This window comes from Doryrhamphus excisus, chromosome 21 (genome assembly GCF_030265055.1).
Source record: "Doryrhamphus excisus isolate RoL2022-K1 chromosome 21, RoL_Dexc_1.0, whole genome shotgun sequence".
Lineage (NCBI taxonomy): Eukaryota > Metazoa > Chordata > Actinopteri > Syngnathiformes > Syngnathidae > Doryrhamphus > Doryrhamphus excisus.
The window spans coordinates 4,662,709-4,679,946 of record NC_080486.1 but is presented as its reverse complement, the minus strand read 5'-3'; the positions used below and the strand labels follow the sequence as shown (position 1 = coordinate 4,679,946).

General features: G+C 41.3%; 1 protein-coding gene across 1 annotated transcript; it reads right to left on the bottom strand.

Annotated features, from left to right (window-relative positions):
- Positions 1-11: 11 nt before the first annotated feature.
- LOC131109140 (polycystin-1-like protein 1) lies at positions 12-17,232 on the bottom strand (the record flags this gene model as incomplete). Its single annotated transcript, XM_058060804.1, has 47 exons — positions 12-376; positions 456-572; positions 631-759; positions 837-965; positions 1,089-1,214; positions 1,281-1,421; positions 2,358-2,462; positions 2,536-2,755; positions 2,834-2,892; positions 4,081-4,161; positions 4,241-4,334; positions 4,403-4,513; positions 5,281-5,399; positions 5,473-5,607; positions 5,693-5,777; positions 5,868-6,055; positions 6,130-6,158; positions 6,244-6,412; positions 6,489-6,662; positions 6,725-6,853; positions 7,827-7,926; positions 7,998-8,104; positions 8,167-8,374; positions 8,447-8,530; positions 9,623-9,815; positions 9,895-9,995; positions 10,055-10,203; positions 10,299-10,412; positions 10,469-10,684; positions 10,757-11,050; positions 11,126-11,182; positions 12,347-12,539; positions 12,626-12,749; positions 12,816-12,936; positions 13,014-13,156; positions 13,231-13,308; positions 13,376-13,546; positions 13,610-13,675; positions 13,763-13,948; positions 14,085-14,162; positions 14,235-14,398; positions 14,474-14,677; positions 14,788-14,966; positions 16,292-16,489; positions 16,548-16,680; positions 16,740-16,979; positions 17,051-17,232. Coding segments are annotated over 47 exons (6,573 nt in total), but the record flags the coding sequence as incomplete, so codon positions are not given.
- Positions 17,233-17,238: the final 6 nt, after the last annotated feature.

Below are 17,238 nucleotides of genomic sequence, written 5' to 3'. Positions count from 1 at the left end.
CACTTTATCACTATTAGTGATTGAAAAGCAATACTAAATACAACAAATGTCATAATACAAATGTTTTGAAGTGACATTTATTCATTCAGAATTGCTAATACTGTACAAAATATTGATTTAAACCAGTACAACAGGGGGTTTTGCAGTGTGTTACGGTCCCAACCATGTTATATTCTGGAGTTGTACTTTGTCAACCCTATTATCAAATGTGCATCTCCAGCAATGCTTACAAATGCTCTTTGTGGACCAGAACCTCCACCAGAATGTCATGTGTATCCTGAGTGGTTGTTTTATTTGCATCTCCTGTCCTGCTTGATTGGCTTGTTGGTCTTTCCAGATCATCGCTCACGACTGACTGACACTCTTCTTGTCCATCCTGTACAACAGACACAGTGTTAAAACAAAGCAGTTGCTTTACAGTAAGTCCATGCACTTTATTTATGTGATTTTAAGACCTGTGAGTCCATGTTGGGGGTCTGCTGATGGACTATAGCGGGGAGTGTGCAGTGCAGGTTGTTGAGTTTGAGCAACAGCTCATCCACTAAACCTTCGCACTCCTCCAGGTAGTACGTCTGGAAACACAACAAAACTAAGCAACATGGTAAAAAAAAGGGGGGATCACTTCCTTACTTTGCTCTCCTCAGAAGACATTGCCTCTCTCCCACAAACCCTACGTCTGATGTAGTCGCTTAATTCAGCCAAGGTGCATGCTTCCGCCCGACTTTGACACCTTTTACTGCCTGATGAGACAGCCATCATCTAAAAAAAATAAAAGAAGATGGCGTTAGAACACAGAAGTAATCTATAAACCGATGAAAATGGTAAAGTATGCGTACCACTGCAGTGGAAATCAGCCACAGGGCTCGGTAGTTGACAAAAGGTCCAGAACAGAGGAGACCACCAATGAACCTGTAGTCCCTGCTGTGGAAGGAGCATGCAACCACTAGCAGGATAAAACATGACATCTATAAAAGAGGAAAAAAATTACATTACAAAAAAATCAGCATTGTTTAACATGAGAGAAACATGTATTTTATTTCATACATAAAAATCCTCATTCTTCTTTCATTTGTCCACTGTGTGTTTACCGTAGGCAAGAAGAAGTTAGGGAGTGTCCAGAAAGAGACAGCCGCAGACCGACTGTTCAGCCTCACCATGGTGGCACACTTCAGTGTGAGAAGGAAGACTACAACACCCAGCAGGGAGCGAATGTACTGCAAAAATATCAAATATCAGTATGATGTTCTGCACACAAAACTTCTTTATTCTTCACCCCTCACTTGTGCTCTCACTGCCAGGGGCCGAACATCCACATGTGCTTTGCTGCTGTTCCTCTGGAGAAGCTCCACCACGTCCATGACCGCCACAGAGCGGTCAATGACAAGATAATAGTACACGAAAACCACAATCTGGAGTGTCATCTATTGGGGAGAAACATTTGCAATGCATATCATCAGGGGAATTTGACACTATTGTGTTTTTTTTAGAGTTTTTTGGGAGGGCTAATAACTATAAAAGCAATCTTCACTCGCTAAATGTACTTCAAAAAAGGTCAGTAAGGATAATTCATAATGCCGCCTACAGAAATATGATCTCAGGGAAGAACTACATTTTATTAAACACTTATATGCTAGGACTACGTTAAAAAGCCATAGCATTTCAGTATGTGGAATCAAACTATGGGTAAGGAACTCAAACAATGCACAACGATGAGCCAATTCGAGAAACAATACAAGCAGTTGATGTTTGCTAAATACAAGGATGAAGAGTCTTCAACCAGTCATGATGTGCTATATATATATATATATATATATATATATATATATATATATATATATATATATATATATATATATATATATATATCACTATATTGACAGTTACTATGGTACCCATTATGTCATTGTATGGTCATATCACCTTGTACTTTGGTACGTGACAAAAAAATAATAATAATTAAATAAATAAATTTTAAAAAGTAGAAAATAAAAATAAAAAAATGTAATAAAATAAAGTTAAAAAAAACTTAAATTATATTAGGAAAGCAGGAAGTGAACAAATGTAACAGTCACTGATTGTAAAAGTACCAGATGGAGGGGTAGGAATTAATAAGCTTTGCTTCTTCCTACTCCTTTTGGACATGTGGAACTGTGAACTGATTATGTGATGCATTCAATTGTAATCTGATGCCTGTTCAAATGAAATTAAACCATTACCATTGCCAAGATGTTACAAGGCTGCAGCACCCTTTTAGCAAGGTCACTGTGACCTCCATTGCTTTGGTGTGTACACAACAGTACAATTCAAGGGTCATGTGTAAAAACATTAATCATTACATAATACAGCGTGTCACTTACATCCAGCCAGTTGCATGGTGCTGTGCAGTATCCCATCATGCCTTGCTGCCATGCAGTGCAGACTTGAAAACATAGATGCATCAGAGACAAGCAGAGGAATAGTACCTACATTTATTTAAAAAAAGATAAATTTTAATTAATTTCCACGAGTCATTTAAATATGTAGCTTTTTTGTTACCTGGCAGAAAGCAGTGACATAATCCCAGACAGAAGGTGTGTTGTACACTTTGACTGAGTGGACTTCAACAGATGGCAGCAGGGAGCCAATGGGGTTCTTCTCAGCAAGAAGGGTCACAGTAGTGAACAGGTCAGGCACGGGACTATACAAGGTGAACTGGAGCTTCAGGGCCACGTCGCCATGAGACCGTAAGGCCTTCAGTCTGTCCGTGGCGTCATACCTAGTAAGGAAGGCTTACATTTAGGAAAATAATGACGTCACACTTTTTAATGCTGGGCTGATGTGTTTGAATGCTTACTTAGTCTTGCCAAGTCCGACTACAGCACCGCAATACAATGAGGAAGTGGACACTCTCTCCTGAAATAGTAATTTTAAAATATAGCTGGAAATGATCACTGTTATGACAAGAGAGGCTGCACGGTGGACAAGTGGTTAGTGCACAGACCTCACAGCTAGGAGACCCGAGTTCAATCCCACCCTGCATGTGCTCCTCGTGCATGCAGGGTTTTCCGGTTTCATCCCACATTCCAAAAACATGCTAGGTTAATTAGCGACTCCAAATTGTCCATAGGTATGAATGTGAGTGTGAATGGTTGTTTGTCTATATGTGCCCTGTAATTGGCTGGCCACCAGTCCAGGGTGTACCATGCCTCTCGCCTGGAGACAGCTGGGATAGGCTCCAGCACAACCGCGACCCTTGTGAGGATAAGCGGTAGAAAATGAATGAATCCCTAAACTAAATCTGAGCACTTTACAGTATAATCACTTTATTAACTATATTACATCGACTTTCTATATTAAACCTGGACTGTAAATTATTATTACATATGTAGGAGCTATTTAGTAGTGTGTTCCTCGGTTTCTAATATATGTTGATTCATTTTTTGTTGTTGTTTTGTTTGGATTACTTGATAATATTTTCTTGTTAGTTATTTATTTGTTTATTTATCATATTATTATTTTGTTGGGGTTAATTAGTAGTTTATTTGTGGGTTTATTTCATTGGGTAACACCATGGACACCTGAAATCTATTTATATAGGCAGTTCTCACAGGACCAGCATGCACCGGGGTGGCCAGAGCATGAGAGGCAACAGGAGACAATGCCTTTGTTCTTTTTTTTTGTTTGCTTGCTTGGTCATAAAAGAAATAAGAAGAAACGTAACAATGTTGTATGGACAATGACTTTTGATTATAGTTTAAGTTAAGTTTATTTTGGAGGACAAATAGCCACTTTTCATTTCATTTTGGAGGAAAAAAAACTCAAGTTGAGGCCAAGCCACTTTTTTGAACAACAGCACCTTCTACCGGTCATGAAAAATATGATTGGAGTGTAGAAGAAAACTAATTCATTCATATTATAAACACATCCAACATTATGGAATTTTTTGGGTTGCCAGATCAACAAGACAACGCTTTTATGTACTAAAATTAAAATTGCATATATTGTACTATCAACAAATGATGCAATTCATTGTACTTCATTGTAAAATTAAAATTGCATATATTTGTACTATAAACAAATGATGCAATTCATTGTACTTACACTGCATTGATTTGACCTGCAGATCTCTTTCTTCCACACAATGGGCTCACCGATCATGTGTGATTGTGGGATGAAATCAGCCTATTAAGATTTCAATTTGAGTCAACATCACAAATATTTTGAATACACACAAAATGACTTGCATCGTCTGCACACTCACCTTCGTGGCAGCATTCGTGTAGAGCAAGTTCAGCAAAATGCTCTGCGTCCACCTCCACCAGTCTTCATTCGTCTGGATGGACATGAATCCATCACTGAAATGAATGCATCATCATTTTAAAGTTGTGTATGTGCTGGACAGTAACAATATATATTTTTTTACCATGTAAAGCGTTGTCTGACAGCTTTATTGAGACGGTAATGGTAGTTAAATGAGCTGCCACTGGAAATGCACAACATCAAGAGGAGCATAGCAACAAGGACACACAAATCCCTGCATGACAAAAAGAAATGATAGTAAAGATCCATACATTATTCAATGGGGAACAATGATGATACTATATATTAATTATAATAAAACATACACAATTATTGCCAATTGTGTTGTTTACTACTCACATTATTTCTTCATACAAGTGTATCAATGTTTTAGAACAAAAATACACATGAAAGCATATACATCCGGTTTTATTGTGAAAGAAGTTGCCTTCACAGGAAGTGGCTAATCAGAGGTACCGTTTTGGTGTGGCGGTGGATTTCAAAGACGACAAAGTTGTACGACGAGAGAGGTCACAAAAAATGTTTACATTGTTTGCTAGACTGTCTTTTATCTGCATGGATAAATTATTTGTGAGTATGGATAGTAAACAACACGGAATTTTCCGTATTTCTACGCCACTTGTTAGCATCAGCCAATTAAAGTGAATGGGGATGTAGCCGATGTACGGCTAACAAATATACAGCGTTTGGACACAGAATTTAATTTATTTCGGTACTATATGTCTTTTTTTACATTAAATTAGTTAAAATGTAATATAACCGGAGCCACCCAAATGTCATGTTTCTTGGTTCAGTGTTACTTCAACAACTAGTCTAAGTAGTAGGTGACGTGGGTTGCCATGGCAACGGTAGCGCTCTTCAGTCATTACAAGCCAGGATGTTATCAAAATGAGGAATCTGTTATTTTAGGGTAGAATTATTGTATATTAATTAACGACATATAATATTGTTCTCGCCCCAAATTGTTGCTTTAACAATCACCTGATGGTTTTATGAACAAATGCCTCTCGTCTTCTTTGTCCTCGAGCACGCCTCAGCTCTGCAGCAGCTGGTGGGCGCACAAGACGAAGGAACCTGGCTCTCTGACGCTGCTCCAGAAGCTGAAAATCAAAATGTTATATATGCAGACCGAAGCAGGTGAGATTGTCCCGCTGGAAGGGAAGCTTCCATTACCTTTGTCAGGCTTGATGCAGAAATATTTTGCTTTTTTACTTTAAATCTATCAATCTCTGTACTTGTGGCACGACTAAGAAAGTCAGTACTTCTCTTTCTGTTCCAAAGGGAGACGATCAAAGCAATGGAAATGATCTGCAACAGCAAACAGTTATTTTGTATGATTGTATTATTTAGTATGAAGTAATTTTATCAGAAGGAGATAATAAAGCTCTACTACCACAAGGGGCTGGATCAAGAAGATGCATGACAACAAGGAGAAAAAAAGGGAATGGATCCAAAGTTGTACTTTGCTGGTGCTGAACCTGACAACAATGACAAAAACACATGTGGTATACATATATCGTACACTTCATTAGATTAGATTACATTTTGCAGTATACATCTGCCAATACCTGAGTCCCAACACTGCAGAGAGCAGCAAACAGACAAGGGACAAAAGTAGACACAGTAGCCAGGCCACGTAGGCCACTTTCCTCCCTTTCCGATTGTGAAAGACACCAATATTTCTAATTGTTGCCTTGTTGTCTTTGGAAAGATCTTTCTGGTTTTTAATGTCCCTTGTAGCCGTCTGCTTTGCATCCTACAACGCATGAAGAAGCAATGCTTAGAAGATGAAGAGAAGAAAGAATGTGAGCTGTCAGAGGTGTGAGCTACCTGATGCTTCTTGAAGGCTTCGGTGTCATCTGCCATGGAGCAATGGTGACAAGTCATACATATTGTAAGTGGAAACAACTTGAAATTTAACTATCTCTATGAGATAAATGTCACCTTCATGAAACTTATAATCAAGCTGTGTGCCTTCCTCCTCCATCAACAGCGTCCCCTTACGGAATAGAACCGTTATCAGCGTTGCCACTGGCAATGCCACCACCACAGCCAATACTCCAGTTGTCACAGAAACAGCCGATACAGATGTAATGCCTGTTGTGTAATACAACTGTAAACAAAAAAAAAACTCAGTGTCATTGATTACGCTCATGAAGAGATTTTTTTCGCGCTCCGGTTTAACCCACCGGTTCATCCATTTGTGATGTGATCAGAGCACTGATACACGCGTACGACGTGAAGAGCAGCAGACACACACTCAGTCTTTGTGTGTGTGTGAAAGCGTGAGGCCAAGGGCAGCTATACAGAGACGTCCACATGTGGAAGTCGGCCATGTAGTCACACAGCTTCAGAACTAACATCTGCAAGCACGGGGAGAAAGAAGGTCATTCAGGAAATAAAATTATCTTTTTTTTTTTTATACCTGAGTGAAGCCGATTGATTGAGTACAAACGCGTAGCATTCTCTCCACATGACCGTCCCCGTTGCTCACTGACAGCCAACACTGGCTGATAAAGACCCATGTTCGCTTTTTGCCATCAGCTCGGCTCACCTGTAGTCGCACCAGATACAAAACAAAGCATTGTGTAGCACTGAGGTGTCAGCAGATTGTGTTATATTATACAACTGTTATACAAGTAACACAGGTAATAACACAGTCTAAGGTGAAAGGTCCATCCATCCATTTTCTATGACGCTTATCCTCACTAGGGTTGCGGGTATGCTGGAGCCTATTCCAGCTGTCTTTGGGCGAGAGGCAGGGATTCACCCTGGACTGGTCGCCAGCCAATCACAGGGCACATATAGACAAACAACCATTCACACTCACATTCATACCGATGGACAATTTGGAGTCGCTAATTAACCTAGCATGTTTTTGGAATGTGGGAGGAAACCGGAGTACCCGGAGAAAACTCACGCATGTATGGGGATAACATGCAAACTCCACACAGAGATGGCCGAGGGTGGGATTGAACTCGGGTCTCCTAGCGGTGAGGTCTGCGCACTAACCACTCGACCCGCACCCAAAAATATTAACAAAAATATATTTTTTGATACTGAATATTTATAGTTTCACATGCAGAAACAACGCAAAATTATAAATGATGAATATAGTTGACAGATTAACATTTAACATCTGTTTTACCTTTATTGAAGATTTGCTGGAGCGGAGACGGGGCATGGGTGTAGACGTTATTTTCATATTTTGGGGTATTATATTGAGTTATTTCTTCAATTTAATTGTGTTTTTCACTGTCTTTATCAAATTACCGGCACTTGCAACTTTTCTTTAGCCCCATGGCGGGTTATTTAACATTCACAAGGACAATAAACATAGTGTTTAGTTCTGAAATATGTTGTTTATTACACCCTTTTAGTTTTACTAACTTAATATCAAAATAGCCCTCACATCCTTTCATTTTTCTTTCATTCAACATGCTAACCCAGTACATGATGAAAAGGTTTGGACACGCCCAGTCGAGCATCATTGAGATGTGTACATCCACAAAAGAGGACACCCTTACCTCAGATACTTCCACCAGTTTGAGGTAGAAGTGTGGTGAAGGTCCTGAGTTGTCATGCCAAATGTGGACCCCCCATACAGGACCTAGACTCTCTGCTGCACTGTGATGTCAATAAAGTTGTTATCTTATGTATTTGTTGTCTTGTTAAAGGTTGTATATGGAGATGCTGACCTGATTATAAAGGTATCTTGAGAGTTCCTCCTAAACAGAGTGCATCCTGGGACGTGTAGTTCTCTTGTTTGTGAGGTGCCATCTCCACCGTATAGCACTATGTAAACCTGGAGATCACATGGTTTGTTACGTTGAAATTCTACTCCAACTTAACATGTGACTAAGTTACCTTTGCACTCATCCTGTGTGCAGAACCGAGGCCGGTGTGGATTGTAACTGCATAGAAGTGTGGGTCCGTTGGAGTGTTGTCACTTAGGTAGTGGACTCTCCGAGTCTGCTCGGAGGTGATGTCAGCTCTCCGGCATTGCACCCATGCTGGTACGTACAAACACACACACAGCACCAGCACAACCAGGACAGTTGCATCAAAGGCCTCACTGAAAGTAAATCTGACAGTTAGTCTCATGTAACTTTATTTATTCATTCTCTTTAACAACATGGGACGTCACCTGATGAATGGGTCCAGGCGGGCTGTGTCATGGCTGCTCTGGATCAGCTGTTGCGTGACTGTCAGCGCCCTCAAGTGGTGACAACTGAGACAGCAAATAACAAGTGAGGCCTCATTTATCACGGTTAATTGGTTCCAATTCATTTCTGTGAGGTAGGATTCAATATAAACACATGGAATAGTTTCATAGCTACGGCATAGAATATGGTTTTTAACTTCATTAGAGCCCTCTAGACATGAAATAACACTCGTAGTCACCTTTAGGTATTACCCAATATAGTAGATATAATCAGAGAAAATAAGACATATTAGACATAGATAAGATAACAGACTCGCGTTAGCAGTTCCTTGTTTTGTTTTAGCAGTTCCTAGTGGCTATTGTGGCATTAATATTGTCATATTCTCCAATATTGTAAACAAAAGAAGAGTAAATAAATTTAAGACGTAAATGAAACTCCTGCTCGTGTGTCGCAGTAAATGTGTTCCCTCTTAGTAAGGACCTTAGTTGGTGTAGAACAGTTGCGTAGTGGACAGGAAGTGACATCTGAACCAACAGTAGCCCATGTTATTATGATTATTATGTTATTATTCCTGTTTCTGGGCGGCACAGCGGTCGAGTAGTTAGCGCGCAGCTAGGAGACCACGGTTCAATTCCACCCTCAGCCATCTCTATGTGGAGTTTGCATGTTCTCCCCGTGCATGCGTGGGTTTTCTCCCACATTCCAAAAACATGTTAGGTTAATTGGCAACTCCAAATTGTCCATAGGTATGAATGTGAGTGTGAATGGTTGTTTGTCTATATGTGCCCTGTGATTGGCTGGCCACCAGTCCAGGGTGTACTCTGCCTCTCGCCCAAAGACAGCTGGGATAGGCTCCAGCACCCACACAACCCTTGTGAGGAAAAGTGGTAGAAAATGAATGAATGAAATAATGAACGTCTGGTCTGGTCTCAACAAACACCGCCACCAAGTGGCCAGTGTAGAATACTACATTCACAATTACAATGCTTCTTCTGCCTTGTATTTTTTGTGCTTGAAAATGCTTAACTAAGGTCACAAAAAGGTACAATTTGCTTATTTTTTTATACTAACAATAGGCCATATTCAACTGGGAAACAACAATGTTTATGAATTAATATATTTTTGAAAAACCTGAGTAGGAGTACCAAATAGCTCACCTACAGCTGACCGTTCCATCTGCTTGGTGCGTCCTGCAGCCGAGACTGGTCCAGGCTCGCTTTTGCTGGTCCAAGGACAAACACTGACTGGCGTCCACTGCCAGAGTGTACTTGACATGGCTGCTAATGTGCTTGTGTCTGACTGGTTTCGCAAAGTCGACATCCAATAGCGCCAAGTAGCCAACCCCTGGAGCTGAATTCCATCGCAAAAAAAAGTGTTTTGTACATTTTTGTTGAATGTAGTTTACTTGACAGCTGGATCCAAAGCCTACCATTGAGGTAGGACGGTGGCAGGGTGATGCGTGTGGTGTTAGTCTCCCACTGGTGAACGCTCCGCAGGTGATGCATGCTGGGAGTCGGCTTGGCAAACATCCTGGCGGGATAAAGAATAATTTAGGAAGGATCGCTCCATAGATACAAAAGCAAATATACCTGTAGAGCAGCATGATGGGGAATGTCCTGTTGGGTGGAAGCGTGAATACAACACTCAGCTGGATGGCCCGCTGCAAGTACTCCTGGGTAATATTGAAGCTGTGATAGTTGATGTGGTTGCGCAGGAGGATGAACTCTCCTGCAGAATCCTTGAATGAAACACATGTGGTCACATGACCTAGAATTGAATATTGCAGGAGTAAAGCATGCTCCACTAGTATTATTACTATAACTAGTTGCATACTTTGTTTTTTGTTGTTTTCAGTTCAGTGATGATCGGATGAACGAGGGATCGAATAGAGATCTTTCTCCTTGTGCTGCATTTATACAGAGTCAAGTCCAAAACTGGTCCTTTTATCTGCAAAACAACAAATGAATCTTTTAAGTCATGAAGTGGAAGCTATTGCTACTCACCCTGCCAGGATAGTGGGCCCAGGTCCAAGGGGAGTGTGTGAATTCAGCAACAAGACTGAGCACACAGTCTCCTCTGAGGGACTGGAGCAGGGGTGCGGGTATGTGAAAGACAGCCGAGCCGCTGGTCATGACTGATGAGTGTTGGCGCGTGACATAGAGAGACATGACGCCAACACTGATTCTGTACTCTTGGATTTTGCTGAACACGACGTGTTTCTAGAAAACATAAGGGGGAAAAAATTATATCAACAAATAAAGGCAGGCATATATAAATAAAGCATCTCTTACCAGAATCAGGTCAGAAGCAGTTTGCAAAATATTGTCAACAATCTGCTCCTGCTGCTCTACTCTGGTTCTGGGTTGGACATCACCGCTGAATGAGTCTCTGATAGCTTCAAGATCCGACTCCAACTCATGTGTAACGTCAACATCAGCAGCCTCCAGGCTGTAAGCTAGCAGAGTGACCAAGGTGCGGAGTGTGTGCTCATCCAGTCGGTACCCTATAGTTGCACTGGGATGAGAGAGCTGCCGAGCGATAGCCCCAACATGTGCGGCCACTTGTCTGACACTCGCTAATGTTACCTGAAAAGCATAAAAAGTCGAGTGCTTATTCAAGCCCACATTTATCAACACATCTTTGTGGAAGGGCGAACTTACCTGCCTGGTAACTTGTAAAAGATCCCTGAGAATGCATATGCTGTCTACCATCGAGTCCTGCCATTGAATAACATAACAACATGCTATTACAATGTGGTAAAAGTCATATATATATATATATTTCTTATTACCAGGGGTGTCCAAACTTTTTCCACCAATGACCACATAGTGAAAAATGGAAGGATGCAACTACTACACTACTTTGATTTTTGCTAAGAAAAAAATGCAGCTATGTGATGTAGGTGAAAAAACGTATTATTAGTATGAGCTTCGGTCTTTGCTCCTTTTTCCCAATTTTGCGATTGTTTTAATTTTACTTGTTTCAACTTTCTTTTGCTCTGTGATTGGCTGGCGACCAGTCCAGGGTGTACCCCACCTCTTGCCCGAAGACAGCTGGGATAGGCTCCAGCACCCCCGCGACCCTCGTGAGGATAAGCGGTAGAAAATGAATGAATGAATGAACTTTCTTTTTAAATTCATTCATTCATTCATTTTCTACCGCTTATCCTCATAAGGGTCACGGGGGTGCTGGAGCCTATCCCAGCTGTCTTCGGGCAAGAGGTGGGGTACACCCTGGACTGGTTGCAACCATACACACTCATATTCATACTTATGAATGGACAATTTGGAGTCGCCAATTAACCTAGCATGGAGAAAACCCACACATGCACAGGGAGAACATGCAAACTCCACACAGAGATGGCCGAGGGTGGAATTGAACTCGGGTCTCCTAGCTGTGTGGCCTGCGTGCTAGCCACTCGACCGCTGTGCAGCCTCTTCTTAAATTATCTTAATAAATTCATTCATTCATTTTCTACCACTTATCCTCACGAGAGTTATGGGGGGTGCTGGAGCCTATCCCAGCTGTCTTCAGGCAAGAGGCGGGGTACACCCTGGACTGGTCGCCAGCCAATCACAGGGCACATATAGACAAACAACCATTCACACTCACATTCATACCTATGGACAATTTGGAGACGGAAATTAACCTAGCATGTTTTTGGAATGTGGGAAGAAACCGGAAAACCCACGCATGCATGGGGAGAACATGCAAACTCCACACAGAGATGGCCGCGGGTGGAATTGAACTCGGGTCTCCTAGCTGTGTGGCCTCCGCGTTAACCACTTTGTAAATTCTCATAATAATAAGACCTTATTTTTTTATTTTTGATCCATTCCAGACATCCAAAAACAATAATATTTTGTGTTGTGTCTGTGCACCTGGTCATTGCTCTCCAATTTGCACAAAGTGCAAATAAGCACACTGCGCATACGTCTCTGCCATCGCTCGCCAGTCTGGCTGTCGGAGCTCAATCTGTTGAGAATGCCCGACAAGAGACTGACATAGTTACGTATCTCTGCATTGTTCCCAAGAAGGACCAACGCTGAGAGGTTCTTTAGACCTGACTGGGACCTGGAGATTGAAAGGAAAACAGTTACATGTAGTGAAAAACTGACTTTGCTATAATTTTTTGTAATGTAATTTTTATTACTGCTTACAGCTCCACATCAGGATCATCAGAGGAAATATCTCTGAAGAAGCTGGGAAGGACTTGAACAGTTGCTGGGCAAACTCTGGTGGAGGACCCGTATGTGCTGCTTCTGATTTTTGTGTAAATAGTTACTAAAGTAGAAATACAAATTAACACCATTAATCAACGAAAAAATCTATTTAATTTGCATGTTTTACCTTTGTAGTCATCACTGAGGTGTCCAGAAGGAAGGTTGAAGTAGTACTGGAAGTTTCTCCCCTGGTATAACAACCTGGGAGGTTTGCTTCCAATACTGAAGCTGTATTCGTACACTAAGTCCTTCAGTGCACACACACATAACAGAATTAATAATTATTAACTATTTATTGTATTCTGATAGTAAGAAGCGTTGATACCTCTCTCCCTGAAGTGCAGAAGATACTGAAGTGTGTGTACAACTCCAGACCTTTACTTGGTTGCACCTGGCATGTCATTCCTTTCGGAATGGGCTTTGTTCTCAAGAATAGTTGAGTCCGACCCAAAATACTACTTTGAGATTCTTGCATAAAGTACATAAAGGTCAGCGTTCTGATATTTTTGATGAAAAATGTCAGCGATGAATATGAAGCTTACTAGCGATAACCTCCAGCATGTATCTACTCCCTGATCTCAGACTGAAAGGTCTGAAGCTGAGCAACGGGGAGGAAAGTCCTGTGAAAATGTGTCATAATTTGATGATTTAGGCAATGAGAGGACATTTTCTGTATCTTGTGTGTACCTGTGTAGGTGTACGATGCAAACAACCCCGCCTCCACCGGGTCTCGAGGTAGATCAAGCAAAGTCGGCTCCCGAATCGTTTGCCGACTTGAACTGTAGTCCATTAGATTACTCCCTTTAGGGTCATGTGACGACGAGTCATCTCCTGCATTTAAGGCCTCACCGTTCATACCTGGGAGTACATACAGTACAAGTAAATACACTTATTGACCATAATATTATTATTTATCTGTACCTGTGGGCCTCCCTGCTGAGATTCCTGGGTCTCCCTCCTCTGCCATTTTGAATGGAACATCATAATCTGTAGAAGACCATTAGGCTTTAACTTCATAGTAATATCTGACATTCAGATAACAGTGGCGCCGTTATGGCGGCACCCTGACGGTACCTTGTCCAGCACTCTCAATGGCGGGAAACTCCCAGTCAGCAGAGGAGTCGTAATCAATGGGAAACTCACTTCCAACATCCAAATGGATGCTACCATCATCAAGAACAAGCAGTAACTGTTCCGTGGAGGAGTTTGAAGGCTTAATAAGACTGAGCTCCCCTCTGGGATGATTGGAGGGCTCCTCTCCTTGCAATAAAGAGCATTAGCTGTTAAATAATTCATACAAAATCACCGCAATGAGTAGTTGGGCTCAGTGTTAGTTATAAAACATCGCCATTGTTGAAGGATTATGCAGCCGGTGAGTACTTTTGTGGCGCCTTACCTGATCCTACTGGGTCCGAGGAGGTAGTCTGCATTATAGGGGATGGTGCGCCAAGATCGACTGTATAACAAAATGGGACTAGAGGACAACACACAATAAAAGAACTTCTATTAAAATAACACTTTAATTAACAGGATTAACGTGCTTTACCTTCTACCGCAGATTTAGAGGCCGCATTGACCAAGAACAGAGTCCAAGTGTACTGGATGTGGTTTGGGGCAACCCCACAGTCTTCACACAAGGCTTTAACTGAGAAAGACTCATCCAAGTTGACTTGATCTCCTTCGCACAGAAGACACGATACTGTTACCTTCCTGGGTTAGAAAAAAAAAAAACAGGTCATTCTGACGGTTGGGATCAAGCTGCAATCAGTCGGGACTGTCTTTTACCCAATGACATTCGGCGTTAATGTGACAAAGATCTCTGATGACGCTGATCGCTCTCCGCTGTGGACGGTGAGTGTGAATCGATACTGGTCAAAATTGTTTTTCAGGAAGCTCACTGGAAAGCTGAGCACAGTTGAGGAAGTAACAACATCATGATCGAAGCAGGAACTTTTCATGGCGCTGACTGGTTCACACATCCACTTGACGCTAGAATTCAAATGGAAATGATTACCTACTTCAGTCAAAAATAAGCACTGACTATATTTGAATTTATGTATGTCAACATATATATTTACAGGGTTGCAAAATAATTCCACCTGATTGGATTCGTGGGGAAGTCAGGATCATATGATTTCCACCCATCCAGTGTTACCATGGTGACGTTCCTGTTAATGAAGATGTTGGTTCCGCCATGAATGGCGGCCACAGGAGTGCTGGGCATCACTTGAACTCTCACACTGTAGTTACTGTACACCACACTGCCAACAACCTGGACCTGCATAACAATTATAGACTCAATATGTACAAACGTGATATTCTGAGACAAAATACATTTTGTCAGATAAAAATATTATAACTTGTATACCTCCAAAATACATGCGCAAATGTAGCTCAAACATTCTATATGATAGTAAACGTAAGACTTAACTTACCTTCTTGTTTGATTTACTAAGTACAAATGCATTTGACTTCTGAATGGAAATAAAAATCAAAAAAGTAACATGGCGAGAAAATTTCACTCCGTTGAGATTAATAATGCGTCACTCACAACAATGGCGCTTGTTTATCACACTATTGCGCATGCCCATGAATACCGGAAACAGGAAATTAAAAATCGAGCGGGAACTTGACAGCAAAAAAAAGACTATGAAGCCGTCATCACTTTTTGATTTGCTTATAGGTCTAACACTCACAACAATGGCGCTTGTTTATCACACTATTGCGCATGCCCATGAATACCGGAAACAGGAAATTAAAAATCGAGCGGGAACATGACAGCAAAAAAAAAAGACTGAAGCTGTCATCATTTTTGCTAGTGTGAATGAACAGTCAAAACAAAACCGTCAATAAACATTAAAAAGCGTGGATAAGATATTCAGCGTGGAGAGGTTTGCGGTGTCGACGGTGAAGATAATTTAATGTGGTAAGTAATTTGTACTGCTTTTAAATGGACGTACCTGTTGCCGTGTTTGTGTTACGGTTATTACCTTTGAACCAATCATTTCAATATGTAATGCAAGAGTTCTACTCTTTACTAAACATCAAAAATTTAGGTTAAACCCTACATTGTGCCTTCAATTCGTCTGCGTGGGATAAACAACATTTAAATTCTATGAGGAAACGCCCAGTCTTGTATAGTAGCAAGTAGAGTGGGTCGCATCGATCCAAATGTCGATATGTCGATATGCTTATCGATGGTAGTATTTTTTTTTACAGTTCTATATTTTCACAAATATTATTATTTGTGTCCTGTTACATTGTTATTGTTGTATTTATTATATATTGTATTGTCTGCAAGTGCAGGGAATAAGTTATTGGACATAAAAGGGGCAAAACAGCAAAGTATTGTTACTAATTTTGCTACACTAAAGTCATTATTATAAAAAAAACGAATAAACTAATTGCCTGTTGTGTCTGCAAATAAAATATTCAAGCAAATATCTGGATTGTTTGTTTATGTGCACACACAACACACTAGCACTACAATCTAAAATTGCACTATTAAATATCCATTATTCAAAAATCGAACCGGTCTATCGTCCACTTTTTGATTTGCTTTTAGGTCTAACACGACCTGACAGAAAACATACAACTTCTTACCCTGGCTATGGCTGTATAGGTGCCGTAGTGTAAAAAATGACCCGGGAGTACCAGACTCTGTTTGTGAGCATCTGCAAGGGGCAAAATGTGTCCTGCGGAATCGACTAACGTCCATGTGTATCGGAGGCCCTTCGATTCCTCACAGTCAACTTCATCCTCATAGGTCACTCCCAGTCGGACAACTTCGTGTCTTCGCACCTGAGTGAAGAATACATGAAGATACTTGCACAAGAACACGACATATGACAGACTTTACCTGTAGTTTGCGAGGCCCCATGTTTTTGACAGGTGGAGGCTGACATGGTTGCTTTACGACGAAGATGACACCCCTGAGGGAGGCAGAACTGACTCTGTTGGACACGGTCACTTCTAATTGGAACTCTCCAGTCCTGCAAGCAATAGAGGTGAGGAGTAAATTTGCTTTCCAAATCCTAATCCTAATTCTCACCTTCGGAAAATGTGCCCTTCTGTGCTTTGTCCAATCCTCCTTGTTCCGTCTCCAAAGCTCCACGAGAAAGCGACGTCTGTGCCGGCAGTGACTCTGCATGTTACTGTGGCGGTGTGGTTCTGAAGAACAGACGCCCGGTGGACCAGCTTGTTGAGCTTCACTGGTCTTTGCACGAGTAAGGGGAACGCTCCAAAGGCGAGGGAGGTGCCACCATCAGACATGATCACTGTTATGTTATACCTACATAGAAAAATGCATATATATATATATATATACATATATAATAATATATGTATTATATTACCACCCACCTTGCAGGAGTCTTGTATCTTTTTGTGACGTTCCTGGTTGTGCTTCTGACAGTTGTGGAGTCTCCAAAATTCCACAGAAACTCCACAGGCTCCGGCACATCACCCACAGCCAGAAAGGTCACATCCACATCGGTGGGACAAGCTTGACTCGCTGCATAAATACTGACTGCCAAGCAGTTATGTCACAA